The 22281-nt window shown below is 54.0% G+C and overlaps 6 protein-coding genes across 6 annotated transcripts; 3 read left to right on the top strand and 3 right to left on the bottom strand.

The window, feature by feature from the left end:
• Nucleotides 1-1123: 1123 nt before the first annotated feature.
• On the top strand, nucleotides 1124-2440 carry NCS54_00235300 (Hypothetical protein; the record flags this gene model as incomplete). Its single annotated transcript, XM_053147953.1, has 1 exon — nucleotides 1124-2440. The coding sequence occupies one exon, from the start codon at nucleotides 1124-1126 to the stop codon at nucleotides 2438-2440; it is 1317 nt and encodes a 438-aa protein (XP_053003928.1).
• Nucleotides 2441-3080: 640 nt separating this feature from the next.
• Nucleotides 3081-4598, bottom strand: NCS54_00235200 (Hypothetical protein; the record flags this gene model as incomplete). The annotated part of the gene is made up of 2 exons (XM_053147952.1): nucleotides 3081-3516; nucleotides 3601-4598. 2 exons carry the CDS (start codon nucleotides 4596-4598, stop codon nucleotides 3081-3083), a joined length of 1434 nt encoding a protein of 477 aa, XP_053003927.1.
• A 1594-nt stretch (nucleotides 4599-6192) lies between these two features.
• On the bottom strand, nucleotides 6193-7388 carry NCS54_00235100 (Hypothetical protein; the record flags this gene model as incomplete). Its single annotated transcript, XM_053147951.1, has 4 exons — nucleotides 6193-6528; nucleotides 6577-6935; nucleotides 6987-7122; nucleotides 7170-7388. 4 exons carry the CDS (start codon nucleotides 7386-7388, stop codon nucleotides 6193-6195), a joined length of 1050 nt encoding a protein of 349 aa, XP_053003926.1.
• A 1888-nt stretch (nucleotides 7389-9276) lies between these two features.
• Nucleotides 9277-11716, top strand: NCS54_00235000 (Hypothetical protein; the record flags this gene model as incomplete). Its single annotated transcript, XM_053147950.1, has 4 exons — nucleotides 9277-9416; nucleotides 9472-9606; nucleotides 9853-10679; nucleotides 10731-11716. 4 exons carry the CDS (start codon nucleotides 9277-9279, stop codon nucleotides 11714-11716), a joined length of 2088 nt encoding a protein of 695 aa, XP_053003925.1.
• Nucleotides 11717-13217: 1501 nt separating this feature from the next.
• NCS54_00234900 (Hypothetical protein) lies at nucleotides 13218-14258 on the top strand (the record flags this gene model as incomplete). Its single annotated transcript, XM_053147949.1, has 2 exons — nucleotides 13218-13490; nucleotides 13530-14258. The coding sequence occupies 2 exons, from the start codon at nucleotides 13218-13220 to the stop codon at nucleotides 14256-14258; spliced, it is 1002 nt and encodes a 333-aa protein (XP_053003924.1).
• A 1235-nt stretch (nucleotides 14259-15493) lies between these two features.
• On the bottom strand, nucleotides 15494-17536 carry NCS54_00234800 (Hypothetical protein; the record flags this gene model as incomplete). Its single annotated transcript, XM_053147948.1, has 3 exons — nucleotides 15494-16438; nucleotides 16492-17265; nucleotides 17438-17536. 3 exons carry the CDS (start codon nucleotides 17534-17536, stop codon nucleotides 15494-15496), a joined length of 1818 nt encoding a protein of 605 aa, XP_053003923.1.
• Nucleotides 17537-22281: the final 4745 nt, after the last annotated feature.

Raw genomic sequence — 22281 nt, 5'->3', positions numbered from 1 at the left:
TAGACGGGGGGGTACGGTATTTGGGTGACAGGTAGGTATACGATACGAGAATCGAAAACGAAGCAGTGCAGCTTTAGCGAAGCAACGGTCTGAGAGCTACGAGACCATGATTGGTGAAGAATGTATTCCGTTTTGAGACAGACACGAGATACGAGATGTTGGTATGTTGGGCTTCTCTGTTGACAGATGATGGATGAAGGAAGAAAGAAAGCAGGAAGTGGGTGGTTGGAAGCCTCGGAGAATTTAAGAACAAGAAGACCCAGTGACATTGGAGAAGCTACAGTGCTGTTCGCCTTGTCCGCCTTCTGTAATCTACAAAGGTACCAGCAAATCATGTAGTCCACGGATGAAACCTTGAGAAGCGGGCGGCTCGAAACGGCAACTATGGAAAGGGTGCCTGCCCTGTCCTGCTGTGTGTGATCCATGGATAGGAGAAAAAACGTTGTTTGGTCAGCTGAGTGCGCCTAACTCCCCATCGACAGCGTGTACCTGTGCTGTACCTGGGATGGATCGAAGCGAAAAGTCAAGCGAGAAATGGATGCTTGCTTTCATCAGAATCTGGTCTGTTCTTGATCACCTCGTCCCATATCCCGCCAAGCCGGAGAAAGGCCCCCATCACGAGAGCGAACCCGAGCTAGAGCATCTCTGCCTGTTGGACCCTGCAGGAGACCGATGGATACCCTTTGGAGGCCGCTGAGCTCGCTCGCTGTCTTGTCCTGGGCGACCTGGTTGTCGGCAGCACAGGCACAGCGGAGATGGAAAACAGCCTTGGCGCCAATGCCGATGACGTCGCCGTGATAGCGCAGGGCAGATGGTTGTGTGGATCATCCGGCGATAGCCTCGCCTTTGGGGACAAGGGTAACGAGAGAAGAGGAAGCATCCATACTGACTACAGTTGGAGAATGAACTTCAATGCCATCTCTGATGGCGATTTAGAGATGTCGAGATTAATTGGGTGCTGTATTTACTACCTCTGTCCTAGCAAAGGCAACATCTGGTGCAAGTACCTGCGTTGGTAACACAAGCCCACCACCCCAGCTGATGCCGATTCAAAGAGGTACCCACTCCAGTTCCTCATTTTCCTGCCCATCCCCATCTCGCAACCTTCACCTCAACTTACACCATGGATGATCCCGAACCTGCAGCAGAACCAGCTCCCGACTCCGCGAGCAATCCACATCCCGTATCAGAGCCTGCTCCCTTGGATACCGATAACGATCGACCGCCCCAAAATTCACCCTCCATTAATCTCGTCGCCGAGAACTTGATCAGTCGAGAGCCTTCACAATCAAGCAAGGACAGCTTCTACACTTCCGCCCAATGGACCGCCGACGGAACATCTCTCCTCGTCTCCTCCTCCCTCAACTCAATCTCCACCTTTGTCCTCCCTGACGACCTCCTCGACCCAGCCTCGTCCCACCCACGCCATCTGGAGCCCCAATCTTCAATCGCCCTCCCTGAACCATCGCAGACTGTCGTCGCCGCGCCCTTCTACTCCCTTGCCGACCCGGCCTCGCAGACCGTCCTCGTAGGCTGTCGCGACCACCCAATTCAGCTCTACCACCTCTTCCCTCCCGAGCACGATGGGGTCGCATCGCGTGCCGCCCCGCTCGCCTCGTATAAGCTCATCCGTCAGGAAACGGAAGAGTACATCACACCCTCGTCCATGCTGTGGGAGGCTCCCGGGACCCATTTCCTGTGCGGCTCGGCAAACCGTCTCGATTACTTTGACACGACACGGCCAGGCTCCGATGGTCCTCTTCTCACCATCCCCACAATACCCTCGAAACGGTTCACTGCAAAGGGAGGCGGTGTCGGCATGAAGGGCACTGTTGCGGCCCTAGCAGCTTCCCCTGTCGATGCCAATGGCGGCAGTATTGTTGCTGCTGGGACGTGGTCTCGTTGGATAGGACTATACGACGTACATCGCTCGGACAAGGTTATCTCTAACTGGGCTCTCCCAAGCCCTGATGATCTAGACGGGGCTTCCGGGGGACAGGGTGTTATTCAGGTACGCTGGAGTCCTTGTGGAAGATATCTTGTCATCAACGAGCGCCACGCTTCTGGCATTGTCGTCTATGACATTCGCGGCGTAGGCCAGCTTCTTTGCACATTAAGGGGTCGAAGCGCGCCAACGCAACAGAAGATGACACTTGATGTATTCTCGGGCGACCCCTATGCGCAAACACCATCATTCGAAGTCTGGACAGGCACTCATGATGGCGGCGTTGTAGTTTGGGAGGGCGTGGGTAGTCAGGCCGGAGTCGTAGAGCCCTCCTGGGACTGGAAAGGCCACGATGCGCCTGTAGGGAGCACTGCCCTCCATTCAAGCGGTTCCGTAGTTGCGACGTGCTCTGGAGGATGGGGCTTTGGGGAGTCGCCAGGCGCGCAGACTGTATTCAAAGAGTCGAGCGTAAAGGTCTGGTCGATAGGGGGTTGAGAGTGGGATAGAACCCTCCATATCGAAAGGCCTCAAGAGTAAGTGGCAATATGGCATTAGAGTAAGCTAACTTGATGCCTTTGAGAGAAGGGAAAAGTAAAAAACGGACACCGTTATCTACGCCTAGTGTTCTCAATCAAGGTGTATTCAGAGACACGCCTAGGCCAGTCAATGTAAGTGTTTTGCTGTTGAATCATGATCCCCTAAACGGACATTCTACTCTAGATGCCAACATCTACAAATGAGAATCCAGCACTGAAATTAGATGCCGATGAAATCGAGAAGCAGATTTAATCTTGATCATTTACTTATCATTAACTATCTACCATGAATCCTCCAGCGCGTGACCGTGTGGCCATCATATCTCATGATTAACCCCCGACTGACCAAGTCCGCCATCTACTGTATCCAACCCATTCTCGATCTCTTGACGTCGCTGTCTTTGTTTTCGATTCCTTCCCTTCTCTTTATTACAAGCCCCTGAGAAAAAAGTCTTTGAATGCACACAGCCTCCACCGGATATCAACTCCCAGTGCCTCGCCGTAAACGCCGGAAACAAACCTGATTATAGCCCCCATTGCGCGTTGTCGTGCTTTAACCGTCTTTCCTCTTCGTCAAATCATATACAGCGTCTCCTGGTTTATACCCATCCCGGGTCTCGGTTCTGTTGCCACAAAGGACCTCCTCCACCGCCGCGTGGTCCTGGATACGCAGCCATGGGGCTGCTCATGGCTCCGGGTGTGCTGATGGCAGTGCCTGGCCTCGGCTCTTCTTCGCTGATCCGCCCCAGGCCCGCATTGTAGCCGTGGGGATAGTCGTCACTCTCGCGGGTCAGGGGGATCTCATCGTGCTCCACGTGGGCACCTCCACCAACTGCAGTAGCCGAGTACCCATACGTGACCGGAGGATCCCATGGCTCCGGTGTGCGATACTCGTCGTCCTCGCGAATAGGCGTGATGTTCCGGCGAGCCACCGGGTTCGGTGGGGGCGGGGGTGGGCGTGGTGGAGGATGCGTTTCATCAACCTCCTGCATCGACGGTAGCGGCTGAAAGTTGTGTCTATCGTGAGGACCGGGACTAGTTAAAGAAAAAATCTGTTAGCACAAAACGAAACTCCTTTTTTCGTCACTTCTCGAGTGGTGATGGGGTATGGGCGCTTACCCGATGTGCTGCACTTTGTGTTTCAGGCCCGGCCCCTGGCGCTGGTTGGCCTGTCGGCGCCGGTAGAGCCAAATGGCGGCCACGACTAGGGCGACGACGGCGGCTACGCCGCTGATGGTACCACCAACAATGGCGCCCGTGTTTTTGGTGCCGTTATCTTTACCATCCGTGTCCGGAGCTGCAGCGGCAGCGGTTGAAGTTGTGGCATCCTCATCGGACGTCTTGCTTGCAGTCTCGGTTTCCGACTCGGTTTCTGTTTTTGAAGCAGTTGATGAAGTCTTTGTGGTTTTTGTAGTTGAAGTTGATTCCGTGGAACTCTCCGTCGTTGACGTCTTTGTTGCAGTTGAACTTTTAGTAGTCGAGCTCCTTGTTGTTGAAGCTTTGGTGGTGGTAGATCCGGTGGAGGTCCTCTGCTTGGTTCCAAGCGTAGTCGGTTCAGACAGCGATATCGCGGTGGCCGTGAGAGGAGCCTTGATGGTTGTGAGTTGAATAGCGGACTGGCCTGAAGCCGTTGCTACCACTTTCGTCGCCAAGCCCGAAGTCGAGCCACATCCATACTGGAAGAATCCACCCTCGTAGCTGTTCTTGTAGCAAGAGTCGCCTCCTCCGCAAGTATAGACATACGGGTTCACTTCAGTCTGAGGATCGCTGTTGCCATCAACGCATCCTGTAAACACACCCTGCGTGCAAGATCCTCCATCAGGACAGCATCCAACAGCGCCATGCTCAACGTCCACCACGCAATGCGAGCCCGCTGAACAAGTAGCCGGCAAAGCGGGGTCTCCTCCTACATAACCGCAAACGGTGTTGAACTGTCGTCGCAGCAGATACCCATCGTCGGGGGCGGCCGTCGCAGCGAGGGGATACGGCACGACGTTCAGCTCGTGGTACTCGACCGTCTTTGTCGGGTACGGCAGCGCATAACCGGCAGCGAGGTTGGCGATGCTGGAGAGGACGAGCAGCGGCGGTAAGCGTGCCATGAGATCGGCGGGGGTCATGATCTGAAGTCCCGTGATCTCATCCAAACATGGTCTGGCGGGCGGTCGCGCTTGATGTTATCGATTTCGCTTGGAAAAGGCAGGGTACTCCCGTAGCGTAGGTAGTGGGTGGGTTTTGTTGGTGTTGATGATTGTCGATCTTCAGAAAAAAGGAAGAAAAGAAGAAAGAAAGAGGAAGCCACGTCGGGAGAAAAAATGTGTGACAGCAGCAAAAAAAGAGATGCAAAATCAATAACCGGTGAGCAATGCAATGATGTAACAAGGGGGTGATTGATTGAAAGGGAAGAAGAGAAGAAATAAAGAAGGAGGGAAAAGGGCCCTTGAACGAAGGGGGCTGTAACACACGCACGCACGTTTACGAGATATCAAGCAGGGCCACACCTGTTAGACCTAGCTGTCTCTGCGATGTGGGCTGCCGATACTGGTTGTTTCGCAAGGTAGGTAGTTTGGTTGCTAGGCCAGGATGGAGGCTAGACGCAGCCAAGGGAAACGGGGATCTTTCTATCTGTTTTTGCTGGGGATCTCCCTGCCTCTCTCTTTTTCCTCTGCCAAGTGACGCCAGGGTCAAGCCGGGGGCCGTTTAAAGTGCTGGCAGCTTGGAGGGGTCTCGTCGCACCGGCATCCGACGCTGTGACGGCGTCTCCCGGGGCGACTTGGATCCAATCGTGAGGGCCGTTGCCGTTGGAGGGGAGGCTGGGCCGGGGTCACGGAGGCCCGGCGGGGGGTGGTTGGGGGGAGGAGGACCGGGGCGATTGAGAGGAAGAGATTGAAGAGATGACTTTTTTTTGTCGTCGACGGAGTAGATACCCAGTACGGAGTAGACAATGCCAAGTAAACATAACACGACTGGTATGGACGTGGAATAACACAGCAACCGGCCAAATTACTTGCATCAAATGTCTAAGAGAGCCTGGTGGTCGTCCCTGGATCTTGAGCCTCCTTCAGGCCCTCTTTGGGTTTACCTCCTTGGCTCGCTGGCCACGTTGGCATGCTTGTCTCACATGGTCCCACACCCCTTGTTGTTTGGGTCGATCTTGTGCATTGCACTAGCATCGAATCTTGTGCACCTCATCCCGTGTATCCATCCCTTTCGAGGTCCAACCCTTCTTACTCTTGCTCGGGTTGTACAGAGATTTCATGGCCGGCAGTGTGCTGTAGATCTGTTTCGAACTGTTGCATTCTTTCATACCTTGCACCTGTCGAGACTCGAACTGTTAACGTCATGGTTCATCCATGCATCAGCTGACACACCTATCGCTCCATCCCGGATCCTCTCAGTGGCAGTGTATCCTGTGCTTCTAAATCTGGATACACAGCTCAACTCGTACGACGCTTGAGCTGTCCTCGCCTGCATCATGATACAATTATTGTAGAAAATACGATACATTAACTGAAACAATTATTCCTCCTCTCTATAGTTGATTATCCATAATGATTCCTCATGCACAAAAGTCGATTCCATCCACCTCACACTCGCCCACTAACACTCAGATCCATTCCTGGCTGAACGCCGCGCCACCCCCAAAGCACACCAAAATGCATACCAGGAACAACCCAACCTGACTCGGGTCCCAAAACCTCTCCCAGACGCCTCCTACAGCAACTCTCGCCCGCTGCCCGACCGATTCTCGTCGATGAATCCATTCTCGAGCTCGTACGAACCCTGTTTGCGGGCCTTCTTGGCTGCCTTCTTCTGCTCCTTCTCCCGCTTCTTCTGCTGCTTGAGAGCCTTCTTCTCCTTGCGGCTGAGGTGGGGGAACTCGCTGTCAGGGCCACGGAGGACAAAGCCGGGGTGCATCACGTTGAGGAGCACAAGCGCAAAGAGAATTGGGAACGCATCGAGGCCGAGGGGATAGCCCTCGTGGGTGAGGAGGCCGTTGTGCTCATTGACACCAGGGCCAAACTCGACGAGACGATAAACGATTCGGACCTTGGGTTTGTTAGCTCATGTTTCGTTTATACAACAGGAGGTACTTACGATGATGAGAATCAGGACAAGCAGCATAGTCCAGATGAGCCACTTCATCCGACCAATGTCGCGACCCTCAATCTCCCTGAGCTTATAGTAGAAGAAAGCAGTCAGGCCGCTGAAGATGACGATTATGCCCAGCTGAGCGCCGACACCTGCCATGTAGATCTTTTGCCCGATCCGAACCAGGTTCTGGTCCTCGTCGTTGGAGAGCAGACTTCCACCGCCGCCCTGGACGATGAACAGGATGATGTCGATCCAGACGAAAAGCACCGTCATTCGAATGGCCTTGATGCCCAGGAGCTTGCGGTCAGGCATTCGGAAGTATACCATGCGTGCGACTGCCATGTATACGAAAGCATTGAGCCCTGACACTGTTAGTCGCCTTGCTGAGGATCGAAGAATGGGTTGGCACTTACACAATGGGGCAAGCAGGAAGAAGAGCTGTCCCCAAAGCACATATTGAAAGTTCTGCTGATTCCGACTTCCGAGGGTCTTGAAGGTGAAGCCAATCGTTTCCCAAGCAGCACCCATGATGACGACCCAGCAGAATCGCTAAGACGGGTTAGCGGTGCCCAATCCCGAGCGACTCGAGAACTGACCTTTTTGAAAATAATGGCCTGTGTGATATGGGCCAATGTTGTCATGCCATAGAGCACGCAAAAGGCAAGGTTGGCAGCGAAGCTCGGGTCGAAGAAATATTTGGCGTTGCAGGCGTCGATAGGAACACGGCCATACTTGCCAGGCACCGCAGTGGTGCAACTGGCTGTTGCTGAAGATGATACCGTAGAGGTAGGTACATGTGTCGTGGTGGTGACCATCGTGCAAGTCGTTAAGGACCGCGTCTAAGTGAAGTCGTCTTTAGCCTGGCTGCTAAGCTGGAGCTGCTGCTGCTGTCTGCCTGTCTGATGGGGAAACATTTTGAACATCTTCTCCCAAGCCTTTATGTATTTCTTCAGGATTCAATCTATACGATGAATGCTGCGTTTGGCGAGGTCTGAACATTTTTGGCACTTCTCTGAGGCTCAGATCAAGCCCCGGCAGAAGTTGCTGGAGAAGGGTGACCGGGGTTGCTTGGCTGAGACGCGCGTGCTCGCCAAAGCTCGCCAAAGCTAAGGCAGGCTCAGCCAACAAGAGCGTCGAGAATGCGACGTGGATGGGACATGGAGTAAGCGACTTAGACCCGATGTCATGTAGGGCTGACAGAGGCTTGCTTCTCGAAGGGCTGAACCTGTGTTTAGCTCGTGAAATGGCTGAGGAAATCTGCCTTTTTGGCGAGCTGGGCCTTTGGAGGCTCTTAAATCTTTCAAGGCTCAGCTGTGAAGTTGTCGCTTAGACGGGTGAGCTGCCAAGTGATTTCGGACTGCGCCGCGATGAGCTTCAGTTGTTCTCACACTTGACGGTGCCACTATTGCCTCTCTTCGACATTACTCCGTACTCCCGAGCCTTTTGCAAGGTCGATTTCGATTGGCTTGAAGGATTGTCGCTTACTGCAACTGAGATTTGATGCTTGCGTATGCCATGACACGGGTTTACGACGCCATCGTCAAGAAATGCTTTCTAAGCCATTGCCAAGGCTTGTTTCGTTTCTGCCTGGTTCCTGGAGATGAGATCAAGTCTATATTTACTCTTCTGCGTGTTTCAAAGCGCAGAACCTCAAAGTCGGTGTGGTGTGATACGTAGCCAAGACGCGTAGGCCATACGAGCAGTACGAGACGGCCCCAGATCAGCTTGTAGGGCTGAGAATTGAAGCTTTAAAAAAGGTTCTTAATCATCGTTCCTGGAGTTCTGAGAGGATCTGCATCACGTTATTCAACGGGGAGGCTTCGCAGCGGTCAACTTAGATTGCGGCTCAACCTGAAACTGAACATGAAGCAATTTGACTTTGAGGGGTATCGCGGTGGTACAAGCATTGTGGTGTCGCTATGACGGAATTGATTGAGGACCTTTTGTCTTAGCAAGATTGTAAAAGCGGTGACTGTGAGTGAGTGAGCCAATTGAGGTCCATAGTGCTTCCTTTTCCCCCTCCCGTGGACTTTCTTTGTATTGTTCTGAATGACCTCCTCCTCGTTCGATCATCACAGACATTGCCTCCCCCACCCGCCAATCTTTGATTCACGAGGCTTGATGATCCAATATCCGCAGGCCTAGCGACCCTGACAAGCTCTCCCACTGGCGCCTGGAGGACCCTTGTTCTCCACCACTCGCGAGACGAACGAACCCTTGGGAGGGACCCTTGCTCCGTGGGTGGCCATCGCCAGCCTCTGGTTGGGGGCTGTTTTCCTGGGCAGGACCGAAACCTGGCACACGGCTGGTCTTCTCACGCCTGGAGCGCGAAGCTCGGTCAACGAGCCGCTTTCTTTCTTGTCTCTTTCTCTCTCTTCTTTGCTTGGGTCTCAAGATAAACGCTCTGGGCATCCGATTGACGGGCCATTGACTTGACCGGCGCGTGCACAGGCCAGCAAATCTTGAGGAAACCACCTCGGAGCTGCCTTCTGCCCCCTCATCTCCGCATCCCAACCATCCCGTCCCTCGTGGACTACCTGCCTTTCCCGCGTGAGGGACCGTGAATCAATCTTCTGCCCTTTTATTCATTCTTCCTTCGTCAAAAGGGAGCTCCCTTATCGCATCACCTCCTAGAGCCTGCGCCTCTGCGGAGGATTCATTCCTCATCTTGGATCCAGCAGCATCGATTATTACGACGTCATCATGCCTATCAAGGTCAAATCCAAGAAGCTCGCTGCCCCTCGCGAGGGAAGCCCCGTATCCATCCGCCCCGACTGCGAGTACGACCTGCCCGACATTGCCTTTGACGACAGCTTCCGCGACGTGGTCAAGAAGCTCTCCCTGTGAGTGACCCCCTCGATTGAACCGTTAGGGGCCGTACTAACGCGTCGTGATTAGCTACTTTACCGATGCTATCGAGCTGCCCAGCACGTTTGAGCAGCTGAGGACCACGCCTGCGGGGGCTCCTCTGCGCATTCTGGTGGATCATCTCACGGCCACCTGCACCAACCCTAGCATTGTCAATGCTCTTCTGTACGTATCACTTTCGTGATTCCGCCGTTTTGCAATGTGGTTGCTTTAAACTGTTCTCCCATGCTGTGGCGTGCATACGCTGCAGGGGAAACAAAGCTTCGCCAATGCCCTCGGCCTCCTGACTATCGCTACGCCAATCACAATCTTCTTCACCCCAGCTTCAGCTATTCCAACATTGTGGTTGCGTCAACCTTCTGGCACACCTCAATGCTAGCATAGAAAACTCACGACTGACTGGACCTGCAGAGCACTCAAATGGCATTATGCTTCCTCATCAGATCACCGCACCCTGGGGGAATCTCGAGCAGATGCTTGTGAAATTGTTGCATGGCGTTTCCTGACTCGACTATCTGAGCGCGAGGCAGTTGATTTCTGCCTCTACGAAATTCCTGATCTAGACGATGAGGAGGAGGCTGAGGAAACGGGCAACGGCCATGCTCGCGACGAGGAGGCCGGCGAGGCATCTCCCCTGCTCTCCCACCTCCGATCTATTGACAATCGTCGCCGTGGACCGGGCCCTGCTGGCAGCAGCGGGAAGCGCAACCAGCTTCTGAGCTCTCTTTCCCGACTGACTATGACCTCGGATGAGAATGATGACGAGGAAGAAAACGACCCTACTGCTCCTTTCAAGAACCTGAATGCTCTTGAAATCGCTGCCATTGCTAATGCCAAGCGCTTCCTCAGCCAGCACATTGTTCAGAAGATTATCACCGCCATATGGAGCGGTGATATCATCTTCTGGGACAGTCTGTCGGTTCACTCAACCAAGAAGCCTCGCTTCTACAACCCTCGCACCGCCGACCCCTTTTCACGTCTGCGTGTGCCCAAGTACCTCAAGAGCTGGGAGGTGCTCTTCTTCTGTATCTTCTTGGCTCTGTACTACTCTGTGCTCATTGTTAGGGACGAATCTCGTCTCACGATTCCCGAAGTCATCCTCTTTTTCTGGATAGCAGCCTTCTTCTACGATGAGCTTAGCGAGTGGCTCGATGCGGGCTCCATCTTTTACGCCACTGACATCTGGAACTTGTTTGACATGATAATGATCACGATCGGTTTCACTTTTGCTATTCTGCGTAAGGAAAATGCCCCATTTTTCCTATGATAGAGAAACTAACACGGCATAGGAATCATTGGCATCACCCAAGACAGGGTGGACTTGAGTGACCTCGCCTTTGACATCTTGTCTCTTGAGGCTCTCTTCATGATTCCTCGTATCTTCTCCATCCTCAGTCTGAGTCCCTACTGGGGCACTCTCATCCCTTGCTTGAAGGAAATGGGTAAGGACTTCTTTAAATACATGGTGCTCGTTGTAGTCGTGTATTGTGGCTTCCTAACGACGTTTTCGCTCGTTGGCCGCGATGTCTTTGCTTTCAAGTCGATGGCGTGGATCCTCACAAAGATATTCTATGGTTCAGCCCCTATTGGATTCGAGGTGATGAACCAGATCGACCCCTTCTTTGGACCGCCCCTGATGATCATTTTCATCACGCTATCGAGTTTCCTGCTGATGGGCTCCTTGACCGGTATGCTGTCTAACAGCTTCTCGCGGGTCATCACCCACGCTAAGGAGGAGTATCTGTACGTGTACAGTGTCTACGTCCTGGAAGCGTCAACCAGCAATAGACTCACTCACTTCTTCCCACCCTTCAACTTGCTGGCCTTTGCTATCTTCAGGCCTTGGCGTCTCATCTTTTCTGCTGACGAAAAGTTCCGGGCTGGACGTATCATTCTCCTCAAGGCAACTCACTGGCCGGTTGTTGGGGTAATCAAGCTGTACGAGATGTACCGTAAGCCAGGTGTTGATGAGTTTGCTGGGTTCAAGGGACCTCAACAATCGACACGGCGCAACGGTAGGAAGAACCTGGCGGCGAAGCGGTCTACCTCTAACGTCGGACGCCGAGCCCTGCTGTCGCCTAGAGGACGACTCAACGGCCGCGACTTGGAACGACCAGAGGACGATGTGGAGGCGCCGACGGCGGCCGAGTCACAGCTTAGCGAACTGAACCGCAAGGTCGACCAGCTGACGGCGTTGGTTTTGGCATTGCAAGAGAAGCAGTCGGCTAGCGCAAGCGGCAAGGAGAGTGGAAGCACGAGTGAGGGCACCGCCTAAACGCGGGCTTTGACGATCGGGCCGGTCCGCATGAGGCTCAGTGTTGACTCTTCCTGGCCGGGTCGTGTCGGTAGAAGTGACGGGTGGAGAGAAGAGTGAGGCCAGGAAGGGTTCCAGAAGTCTTGATGTGTGGACAAGGCCTTGTTCGATCGCTAGATGGATCCCACTCAGTGTGGGGAGCTCTGGTGGGGAGACGGAGAGCGACGGCTCTGGTGTCAGTCAGTCAGTCGACCAGTGTTGTGCTTGTGGACCTCATCGGTTAAGAATGAGTTACGACGACGTGGGATGCTAACGACCCTCGACATGATACATTTGCTTCTTTTCTTGCATTGCTACCCGTTGGCCTCTTGATTAGAGATGGCCATTGAATAGTTAGGAGTTAGCGCACTAGATTGATGAGTTAAATTGCACATATTTGAGATCGGAAGACGTGTTGACTCAGGGTCGGGGGCTTGTGCCGAAGAATTGGTTTGAAGGATGGATTGGAACAATGTGATTGGTACTAACATGTATACTTATGCATTGCTGGGTTGTTGTTTGGGATATCGCGTGTCGTCAGGGAGCTTGGTGGAGGATGGACCTCGAGATAAAGCCGGTGTATGCCGCCGAAGGTCCCAGGGCAAGGAGACGAACTGGGGAGAGGCAGGGCCCTGCATGATGAGCTGGATCTCCAGTCGGGATAAGCCACCGGGCCCCTGATCGAAGCCGATGCGATGGGCGTTGAGCGAGATGGGGGATGTGTAAGTGGTGGTTTTCCAGGTGCGGCAATCATCGGCGTGGGGGGAGCCGTGGGTGTAAGTGAGGGCGGCGGTTGAGATTAGGTGATGGATTCGGGTTGCGGAGAGGTTGCGGCGGTTGAGATGAGGGTAGTTTGTGTTGGTGAGAAAATATATATCGGGGCTTGGGTGAGGTTGTGCCTTTTCGTCGTGTGACTGTGATACCAGTGTTGTTCTTGAAAACCTGGTTCAACTACAGCCATCAACATCCGATTACATCACTGCCCCTAAGTCGTTCAGCCACAACGAAGAATCTCATTCCAAGTTAAAGTCCAGACAATCCATTCTTCTTCTCCTTATTGTCAAGGACTTTTTCTTCTCATCTCTTTCAACCCTTCCGAGACTCATCTTCTCTCTCCCCGAGACAAGCCGCCTTGACCTTCGGTATCCCGCTCCGAACCGACCCATCCTCCGGGGAAAGCAGCACATCTCACCGACGGCGTACCTGAAAGCCCCGCCGATCTCGGCGCCCCGTTGGTTCGTCACTCGCGAACTTGCAGCCCAACCAGGCCCGTCGCATTACCCACTGGGGGTAGATCTGTATCGCGGGAGGTAGCGAGCACACCGACCGGTCTTGCTGGTGCTCTCTGACGTCGGGAGACTTTGTCCGGAGCGGTACCTGGTTTTTTTTAGTCTTGAACTTTCAAAGCCAAGCTTATCCCTCCTCTCATCTTTCCGTCTTCTTTCTTTTTTTCGTTTTATAAGAGAAAGAATAGGAGGAAGACATGGCAGACTCGACAGCCGTCAAGGATTCGGGCCCGCAGGCTGGAGGAGCATCCCAGCAGGGTGGCCATCATCATGCAGCTACAGCTGCTGCTGCTGCGCTTGCTTTGTCCGGGACAGCTACATCCGAACAGGTCAACACCAAAACCACGACGACATCATCATCGTCAACATGGAACACCAAGAATCTAGGCTTCAGAGTCCTTGCCGATGCTGCCTCTGCTGCGAGCGCGGCGTCGCTCGTCGCGCCCTTGATTGCAATTATTGACCGGCAAGTCCAATAACTACTACCTAGATAGATATATGCAGCATAGCTAACAAACTACAGCTCCATCATGGAAAACGCTTCTGGCCGCAACACCCTCGCCGCATCAATCAAGTCCTCCCTCCGCACCCTCCTCCTCCGCCCACACACGCTCCTCCTCTCCAAGCCCACCGCCCTCATCTTCTGCCTCTACGGCGGAACCTACCTGACAGCCAACGCCGTCGACACGGCCTCGTCCACCGTCTCCAACCGGCCCGCCTCGGCCGTCACGGCGGGCACCACAAAGTTTGCCGCCTCGAGCGCCGCAAACATTGGTGTGTGCATCTACAAGGACCAGGTCTTTGTCCGACTCTTTGGTCCTCCTGGTGTCACCCCTCGTCCTGTGCCGATGGCTTCATACGGCTTGTTCGCCCTCCGAGATTGCCTAACCATCTTTGCCTCATTCAACGTCCCGCCGCTATTAGGTCCCTACCTAGACCAGCGCTTCACCGACGAAGTCAAGAAGCGCGTGTCGGGCCTGTACGCGGCGCAGTTCATGGCCCCAGCAATGGTACAATTCATCTCGACCCCGATGCACCTTCTCGGCCTCGACCTGTACAACCGCCCAGCCTCAGGCCCCGCCGGCGCCGTTGTCAGCCTCCGCGACCGCTGGGACATAATCCGCCGAAACTGGCTCATCAGCTCCGTGGCGCGGATATGTCGAATCGTTCCCGCGTTCGGTGTTGGCGGTGTCGTCAACATGAAGGTTCGCAAGAACTTGATGACCAAGCTAGAATAAAGCTGCTTCTTAAAGGAGAAAAAGGAATGCATGGAAGGGAAAGAGAGAAAGAGAGAAGTACATCTTGCGAGGACGTAGAGTACAAAGTCCTTGCTGATTTGGTTGCGTTTTTGGCGTTTGTTTTTGTTGTCATGGCTGCGTTGCTTATACGCGCCCACTGGAATGATGGTAATGATCAAGGGAATGACGATGGAATGGATGTCGGTGGAAGAGTACACCAAGGCCGACGACTCCTAATTAGATCCTAGAAGGCATAGACTCACAGGCAAGCGTAAGAACTGCCAAGAGCAGAAACAATAGCTCTGGCCACACATATATCATACAATAAGATATCGTCTGCCAGACGAGTTACATCTCACAGCCATGCATCATCACTCACTCGCGATATCGAGCCACAACTTGACGAAACTGTTTTTTATCATCACGCAAGGTCGCTTTCATTCATCACGCATCAGCTGCGCTCATCCTCCTCCATATGTCCCTGCCTCATCCCTTCTACACTACATGCGTCGTCTTCACGCTCATATTCCTCAGCCCTCACCTTCAACCATCCCCGTAATACCTTTCCTCCCCACAACTCATAGAATATTGACTGGGTTTTTATAGAACCAGCTCCATCTCGCACCGCCTGCACCAGCCGCGGCCAGCCTTGTTCCCTCCGCAAACGCCCCTCTCCAGGCCCCAGCTGCCCCCGGGAGGAAGCTTAGAATAGAATCGAAGTTAAAAAAAAGAGAAAGGAAAACACTGAGCTCAGTCATGTGATATCAAAAAGGTTCCAAGGACCCAGACCTGCCAATTGGCAGCGTCTCAAAGAAGTAGGGTGTTTTCAAGAAAAGACGAGAAAAGAAAAAGAAAATAGGAGATTGACATCTCCATCGAAGTGACAACGATCGTCTGGTACGCCGAGCCATGACTCATTGCATCGTCCAGCTACTAAAAAGGTATCAAAGAAGCATTAACTTCCTCGCCGACGTGTCGTCATAAAGCCGCAAAAGGCCAAATCAAAAAGGGGCGTCGTCCCTCGTTGGGTCGGGGACTCATCAAGAACTGCGGATCCATCCACCAAGGGGAAACCCTAGTTATCGAGGCGGGGGTCTGCGCTGTCGGGCGAGGCTTCGAGAAACGGGAGTATACCAGGCGGTTCAACTTCCACCTCTATGTTGAGTCTGGCTCTCAACATGAATCCGGCATGCAGGAATGCAACCAAGCTGAAACGCCGTTGGCGTCATCCCCGACTAGTCATCTCGCACCTCCACATACAGCAGCAGCTTCTCGTTTCGCTGAAGAGCAAAGTCGAGATCGTTATCGTCCATCATGCTTGGCTTATCGCCTGTAGCCTCGTCCTTATAGAAAAGCTGGATCGGGTCGCCGGCCGGCACCTTAAGTCGGTCGCAGACCTTGTCGCAGAGCTGCTGGAACGAAATATCCGTCGGCACTCGGATCGCAATGAGGTCTCCCTTAAAGTACATCTTGATCTTCATCGCCGACGCGGGCTGCTGGGGCGCGTGTTGCATGCTCGGGGTCAGAGATGTCTGCGAGGGCTGTGACAGTGATGACGTTTGCCGTTGCATTCCAGGGGGGCCGTTGCCCATCTGGTGCGCGGGCGCCGCTGACAGTCCTCCATAACCGCCACCGGCGAGATTGCTTTGGGATGCTTGCCTCGAGTTGACAGCAGGAGACTCGGTCGATGATGGTTGAGACCCTTGTGAAAGACGGTACTCCTCTCCATTGGCTCCGGCCTCGATCTCGTAATCTCCTTCTCGGGGCGCAAAGAATTGCTTCACCAGGTTACATCTCGAGATGTAGTGAGGCTGGCTAAGCAGGTTCTTGACGTACGCATCCAGGTTATGGAGGCGGCCTTCTGTGATTGCATCCGTCACGTAGTTAACGGGTCCGGGCATGTACGGCAGCGTGCGCTTTTGTGTTCCTGTGTTACCGGCCTCGGCTGGGAACTCGGTGAGAAGAGCGATCTGGAAATCGTAAAAGTCCTCGTAATAGCGCGACAGCTCCCATTGTCGACCATCCTCCAGCATAGCCTCGATAACGAACCAGTACTTATCTTCGGCAAAACAGTATCGTGGTATCCGTGCTTGGAGTGGTGCCTGAAGTGGAGCGGCGGGTTTCGGAATGTAATGGTTTTGTGCTTGCTGTGAAGTTCGGGCCTGATTCGCAAATCCTGGCTGTTCAAGAGTTAGTCAGTCGATCGAGAGTGTTGCGCATTCGAGGCACTTACCGATCCATTCTGGGAGCTCTGTCGGCCGTGCTGCTGGAGGCTCATGCGCTCCATGCCCTGCTCAATCGGCTGCCCAGGTTGTCCGGGGTTGCCGCCCTCGAACTTGCCCAGAGTGATGCTACTGTTCTTATATTCGGCCGCCATCTTCTTCCACTCTTCCACCTTGGGAACACCGGCACGCTTGATGGCCTCAGATGGGTTCACAATCGCCTTGTCGCTTGCCATGTCTCGAATCTCGACGAAGGAAACCGGGATCAGTCCAGGGCCACCCAACCGACCGATCGGCTTGGCCACAAACCACTCTGGGTTCGACTGCGCAATGACGATAATGGCCTCACCAGCCTTGGCCTCCAACTCATCTGCCCTCTCCGCAGCAAAGTCGTACATGACAATTCCGTAGACCATAGCTCCCGTCTTTCCAATCGACTTGGAAGCGCGGTGATTTGGAGGCATGGAGGCCGCCGGCGCGGGCTGCGCGGCGGGCTGTGCTGCAGGTTGCATCGGGGGAGCTTCGCTATATCCGGAATCGTGGTCGGGGTTCTTTGTCGGCATAGGAGGCTGGCCACCGTCGGACTGCGCACTATCACGCTCGGTGCGGCCGAGAGCCTGAAAGAAGGTAACAGGGACAAGGCCGCGCGCGTCGGGAAGAGCTGGGTTGCAGGCCTCGTACCAGTCCTGGTCGTTCTCGCGTCCGATAACGTGGAAGAAGTCTCCTCTAGAGAAGCTAAGTTCCTGGCTTGATCGTGCCTCGTAGTCGTAGAGCGCTCGGATTACCTGCGATTCGGTTGGGCATCAGCGCCTGAACTCAATGGGTTTGCGGTTGCCGTGGGGGATCATGGCGGGGCTGGATGTGGCTAAGCGTCATGGGGAAACGGGCGAGACATTCGATATTCGCATAGATGGTCGGGCACAGATGTGAGATGCGAGGGGGGCTGGAGGGACCAACCTTCTTAGGAGGGACGATAGCGACGGCCGATTTGGGAGCGATGGCTCCCTTCTCCTTGTCGCCTTTGATCGATCTTCGAAGAGCCTGTGCCAAGCGCATGGCGGTTAGCGTCGAGCCTTGGCTATTACTGAGTCGCCAAAGAGAGACTGGCGCAAACGATGACGGCAAAGGAAGAGGTAGCTCAAGGTGGTTGGCGGGGGAGGGGACGCAGGCAGGAAAGCAGAGTCAGTGAGGAAGGTGCCTTGCAAGGCAGAGGGAAGATCGGAGTAAAGAGCGACGGCATGGATGGAAATGGAAGGCATCCAGGGCAGTAAAGAGCAAGGGATGAGCTTTGCCATTTGGGCAGGAGCGACCAAAGGGAAGGGGCGATGACGAACCTTCATGTTTGTGTAACGGGGTGCCTCCCGGGCAGTTGCGAGTTGGGAAGTTGTGAGTCGTCGCTCGGAGGCGTAGGTTGGAAAAAAGGACCAAAATCGCGAGACCACCTGCAGGCAGTTGGGCAGAGCAGGCGGGCTACCTTAAGCTGGTGCTACCACTGGGACTTGTAAGAGGGACGCACGCACTGCCAGCCGGGGGGGCTGCAAAATACCTTACCACTAGGCCCAGCTGAGCGCAGCGGCACCGTTGGCGGCTGGCGCAAGGTTGGGTACAGGCAGGAGGCAGGCAAGGCAAGGTACCTTACAGTGAGTGACTGGGGTCGCACACACACGCACACGCACACACACACACACGCCGCCGTGAGGCAACAACGCCAGGGGGAGGGGGGGCGAAAAAGAGAAGCTGGTGCCCAGAAAGAGACCAGGGAGTCGCAAGTGCAAGTGGAGCGATGGAGCACCCGGGCGCGCAACGGCGGGAGATGGAAACGACCGTGGAAGAAGTTGGAGGGGGTGGGGACGGGCGATAAAAAAAAAAGTTGTCGACAGTTGGAGAAGTTAGTGATGGTGGGAAAATGAGGGACGATTTTGAGGGATCGTGAAATGCCGATGTTGACTTTTCGATTCGTTGCTCGCCGCAATCAACAAATGACGAACAAATCCACAACTGTTTCCGCTATGTCGTTTGGCGTTTTTTTTATAAGTTGTTTCTTCGTCGTCCTTGGAAACAAGACCGCAGTCGAATCCGTGGCTAGAACGCTCGCAGTGCACGCCTTGCCGCTTTATCGAATCAACAATGTTCCAGCGCCTTGTCGACAGACAGCACGAGGCGTAGGAGACAAAAAAAAAAGAGGAGAATGGTGAAGAAAAGAGAGGCAAAGTTTCAATGGATTGTGTCAATAATTAGGTAGGCGGCCGAAGCGCAAATCTTCCCCCAGGCCAACGCCAGAGAAGAGTCGAGAGCCGGCGGTGGGGTGATGATGGATGGGATGGAGGGGCTTTTCCGTAGGTCGTTTTTGTTTGCGCTCGCCCAGCGGCGTCTAGAATGATAGCGGCAGCGGATTGATAGGTTGTCGCTGTCGAGAAGGGGACCCTTTGAAGAGTATGATAAGAAGAAGAAAGAACGAGACGGAGGGAGAGGGGGTGAAAGCGAAGGAGAGGGAAAAGGATGAGATGAATGTGGAGGTGAAGGGAAAATGGAAAGGACAGGACAGGACAATAAGATGAGGAGTCTAGACGGGGAATGAATGGATGGTGGTCAGTGGCCCGTGGCTCTCGTCGGCGGTTCCAATCAGCGGCTCCAAGCATTTGGCGAGCCCAACAGCTAACAACGAGCAAGGGTCGCGGAGGAAGCTCAGCAAAGCAAAGGGCGCTGCAGCATTTGGACACCAACAGCCTATGGCGTCTATGAGCAGCAGCTCGTCGACCGTTGGAAGCCATTAGACTCGCAGCTGGAGAGCTCAACCTCAGCCCGTCTTGGCTAGGACCTCTTGTCGTCGGCGGCGTCGACTGGTCCGGGCTGGATCTTTGATTTGATTTGATTACACCATTGAGAGCCTAGCCAGGCTCGCGCGAGCCACAGAGACAAACTCTACGCGGGAATCATGAGGTGCTCGACCTTGAGGGCATTCGCTGTCTGTCCTGTTCCTACATACAGAACCGAGTTACAACCTATCAAATCGCAGTGCCCCTCACAGCGATGCAGCAAAACATGGGATGACATCCAGCGGCCTTGCCCAATCGTCTCGGGCCAGCCGGTTCGACCTGGGCCCCTCGTCCCATTCTTGGGTCGCCCATCCCGGGTCATGGGTGTGCGGGCAAATTAGCCAGGGAGGGATGGTGGATTTTGACCTTTGCATCCATGATTCCGGGAAAGATACACACAGACTCTGGGCTCTGCCTCTTGTCTTTCTTGCAGCCCAACCCGAGGGCCGCTAAAATCCAAATGCTTGTGCTCATCGAGAAATTTCCGGCCTAGAAGAACAGACGAACCCACGACGCGCAGGGATCTACAGGAGCCAGGGGGAGGGGGCCACCATGCATGGCATTGCATGGAGGTATGTCTGTCAAGAGAGTCCGTCTCTCAGAGGTTGTTTCTTACAACGAAAGCCTCCTCAAAAAGACTGCACATGATATCTCTAGGCTTCCCTCTCATGTGCATCATCGACAAAGGACCTGCATAGCATCCCGTCCCCAAAAGACAGATGACGTCGCTCAAATTCCAGTCTCGACTCTGCCCGTCAAAGACACACAACACACCTCGCATCAAGACACAGCCACCTGACGCTTGCTGTGGTGTCTAATGCGCTGCTGCACGCGGTTAAAGAGCCAACTCAGCCCAGGCGGCCCCCCCCCCCCCATCCCATCCAAGCCCAAAAGGTAAAGAAAAGCCCTCGCCGAGACATTGACTCAATGGCACCATGATGAGCAGAGAGAGAGAGAGGGAGCCATCTGTGCTAGGTTCTGGAAGTTGATGGGCCTTTTCATGCCGACAAATGCCGACCTTTTTCTTACATGCGGATGTCGCGTGTTGTTCTACATGATGCCCCCTTTCAGGCGACATGGTGATCTTCACAACTGTCGCTCCTCACTCACGCTGGGAATCGACTCTGTTACGACATGACTTAATGCCTTCATCTCGCATCCTGGCCCATTCCATCGATCAGGTCGATCCATCCCCTGTCCAGTCTATGCCACCGGAAGCGTCCCCCGCTGAACCCATGAAAGGACGCCGTCTCCTCTGCGGATACCGCTTCCCTGGGATTTAATCTACAAGTGTCAATCTCCCGTCTCGTGTCTTTTGACGGGCTCCGTCCGTCCATCATGAATTGTCCGTCCGTAAAACTTGACTCTCTTGGTTGCCTCCCATTGGGGGTTCTAAAACACTGACCTCCCACATGCGACCTCGTTCTTTCATGCACCCGCGTAGACGCCCAGCGCCGAGACCCAATGTGCATGTTCCAAAGCCCGGCTTTGGTCATTTGCCATTGACTCCCAGAAACCCCATGTTCAGCTAACAGAGCCCAACGTTGGCGCCATCACCTCCCCATGTTCACCATCGCAAGCCCCCTTTACCGAGACAATTTTTTGCGCAAAGAACCCGCTAATCCCGCTCCCTACTCTATCCCGACGCTGCGGCACTCCCTGCTGGAGAGGCCTTCCCACTCTGGGTATTTTGCCTCGTGGAAGACAAGTCTGTTTGGCAGGGGGGTGTTCGTTGGCCCCTGGTCTCCGGAGCACGGTGTCCCAATCTAGAAGGCGACTTTTTCCACGATGGCAATTTAACCACCACGTTGTTGTTACAAAGAGCATCGTGGGTAGCCCTCATTAATGCGCCCTCATGCACTATCATGTGTGTCCTCGTGCGTACAGCACTGGATGCCCGGGCACTTGTTTTGCCGTATACTTGAAACCGGGTCCGCCATGTTGCTTTAATATGCGTAAGCATCCGTTCCCGTCCCGTGGGCAAGATGAGCCGCAGTGTCACAGGAGCATCAATGCCTGGGCGAGCCAGGCGTTCAAAGGTTGTATCAAGTATATCAACAGCCTCAGGGGATGTTGAAAAAGGAAAAAGATCGAGTTGTGGGGGGGGCGATGTGATGATAAACTTCAAGTGTCAAAAAATGCAAAAAGAGAATGTCCTCCTGCGTCAGCCGTCCATACTGAGGGTCGCCAAGTTACGAACAGGCATTGTGGGGCACTACCAAGACCCCAATCTCAGTAATTTCAACAGTAAATGTTTCACGAGCGTGAGCTCACAAGTCGAGTGGCTAGCACAAGACAAGCTGTTTGCGAGGCGCTGACCGTCAATGTCAGGCGCCAGATGTCGATGGGTCCGACGCAGTCGTTCCCGGGGGTGCCCGTGAGGGCGCAACACAGTGAGTTGCATGCAATGCATCAGTAGTTTTACCTGGATTCGAACCGGCGCAGTCAAGCTGCGGGTAGATGCCCGGGCACATTGTCAGCCCCAGACCAATCCCAACCCTTACCAGCTGAGGCAGCGAGCTAGGTGGACATTCTCTTCACATGGCAGTAAAATTCCGTCCTATAAAGCCCCACTCATCGCTCGTTGCAGACAATCTTATATCTCTTTCATCGGTCACAGCAATACCAATTAGTGTGATCGGAGACTCAAGTCAATAAAGAATCAATTGCTATGAACCTGGAATAACTGAACCGTGACTCCATGAAACGCCACTGCCTCTGCAACCAATTCTGCCTGCGTATGATTGGGACTAGTATACAAGCTGCTATGGCATCAAGATATGAACGCCGTCAACCTCAGTAATTCGTTGTCCACCAGTCCCAACCATGCCGGGATTGGCCTTCAGTTTTGTTCCGTTGCGCGCCATGCAATCCCGTCGTGTCTAAAATGCACCCATCCAACTTTTGTAATCCATCAAAACAATGCTTTGCCTCCAGATGTTATGAGCATTGTGGGCTAGTATGGAGGCTATGGTTAATTGATCG

Source organism: Fusarium falciforme, chromosome 2, assembly GCF_026873545.1.
Source record: "Fusarium falciforme chromosome 2, complete sequence".
NCBI lineage: Eukaryota > Fungi > Ascomycota > Sordariomycetes > Hypocreales > Nectriaceae > Fusarium > Fusarium falciforme.
Note: the sequence above shows the minus strand (reverse complement) of the source record. Positions and strands in the feature narration are given on the sequence as shown.